Source organism: Notothenia coriiceps, unplaced genomic scaffold (genome assembly GCF_000735185.1).
Source record: "Notothenia coriiceps isolate Sejong01 unplaced genomic scaffold, NC01 NC01_scaffold00014388, whole genome shotgun sequence".
Lineage (NCBI taxonomy): Eukaryota > Metazoa > Chordata > Actinopteri > Perciformes > Nototheniidae > Notothenia > Notothenia coriiceps.
Window position 1 is genome coordinate 1 of NW_011347089.1, and position 1,216 is coordinate 1,216.

Here is a 1,216-nt window from a genome sequence, read left to right on the forward strand (position 1 = left end):
GGCCTCTTTGGTCCCCTCCCCCCCCCCCCGCTTTCTGGCTCTCCCCGCCCTGTCCCTTCTTCTTTCCGCGCCTCCTCTGTCCTCCCCTTGTTCCCTGTCTTCCTGGCCCCTGTTTGCCCTCGTTCTCCGTCTCCCCGCCCCCTGTCCCCCCCCTCCCCCCGTCCCCCTCCCCCCTCCCCTCTGGCCCCGCCCCCCGCGCTGTCCCCGGCCCCCCGCCCCCCCCTTGTCGCCCTGCCCCCGGCTGGGCCGCCTGCCTCTGCCCTCGGTCCGCCGCTTGGTGTGCCGCCCTCCCCTGTGGGCGCCCTTCTTCGCCCCTGGCCGCCCTCCCCGCCCCCTGCTCCTCTCCCTCGCTCTGGGGCTCCCCGCCCGCTCTCCCCCCGTGGGGTCCCCCTGCTCCCCCGCCCGGTGCGCCCCCCTCCCCGCCCCCCCCGGGGGGCCCTCGTCCCTGCCCTGCCGCGCGCTGGGCCCCCCGTCCCCCCGGCTCCCCTCCGTCCCCCCCTCCGCCGCCCGGGCCTCCCCTCCTGCCGTGCCCGCCGTGTCCCCCTGCTTCCGCCCGTCCCTGTCCCGGCCCGTCTGCCGTTTGCTCGCGCGCCTTTCGCTGCTCCCGCCGCGGCTTGGGCGCCTGTCCTCTGGTCCGCTGCCCCCCCCCTCGCCCTTTTTGGTCCCCCCTCCCCTCGCCGTGTTTGGCGGCGCCCGCCTGCTGCGTTGCCTCCCCCGCCCCCCCTCCCTCCTGTGCCCCCTGGGGGTGGCCCCCTCCTGCTTTGGGGCTGTTTTTCTGCCCCGGGCCCCGGCCGCCTGCTCCGTGTCCCGGCCCGCCTGCCTGGGGCCCTGTCTCGTGCGCTTTTGCGTGCCCCCCTCCTTCCCTCCGCCCGGGCCTTGCCGCTGCCCCGTGGCTGGGTCTTTCCGCCTGCCCCTGCTCCCCCCCCCCCCGCCCGGGCCCCGCCGGCGTGGCTTCGTCCGCCGCCTTTCCCGGTCCTGGCGTGGCCTCGCCCGTCTCCCGCTCTCCCCCCCCTCGCCCCTCTTTGGCGGGCGTTGCCCGTCCGTGTTGCCCCGCGCCCGCCCCCCCCCCTCCCTGCTCTCGCGGCGCTCTGCCTGGCGGCCTGGGCCCCCCTCCCCGCCCCCGTGTGTGCCCCCCTTGTGCCGCCTTCCCGCCCCCGTTTGCCCTCTGTCCTTGCCCCCCCCGGGTCTCCCCCCGTCTTGCGCTTCCCTTTTGTTC

General features: G+C 78.1%; 1 protein-coding gene across 1 annotated transcript; it reads right to left on the bottom strand.

The window, feature by feature from the left end:
* Positions 1–254: 254 nt before the first annotated feature.
* LOC104948481 (collagen alpha-1(III) chain-like) lies at positions 255–1,134 on the bottom strand (the record flags this gene model as incomplete). The annotated part of the gene is made up of 1 exon (XM_010774683.1): positions 255–1,134. A coding segment is annotated over one exon (880 nt), but the record flags the coding sequence as incomplete, so codon positions are not given.
* Positions 1,135–1,216: the final 82 nt, after the last annotated feature.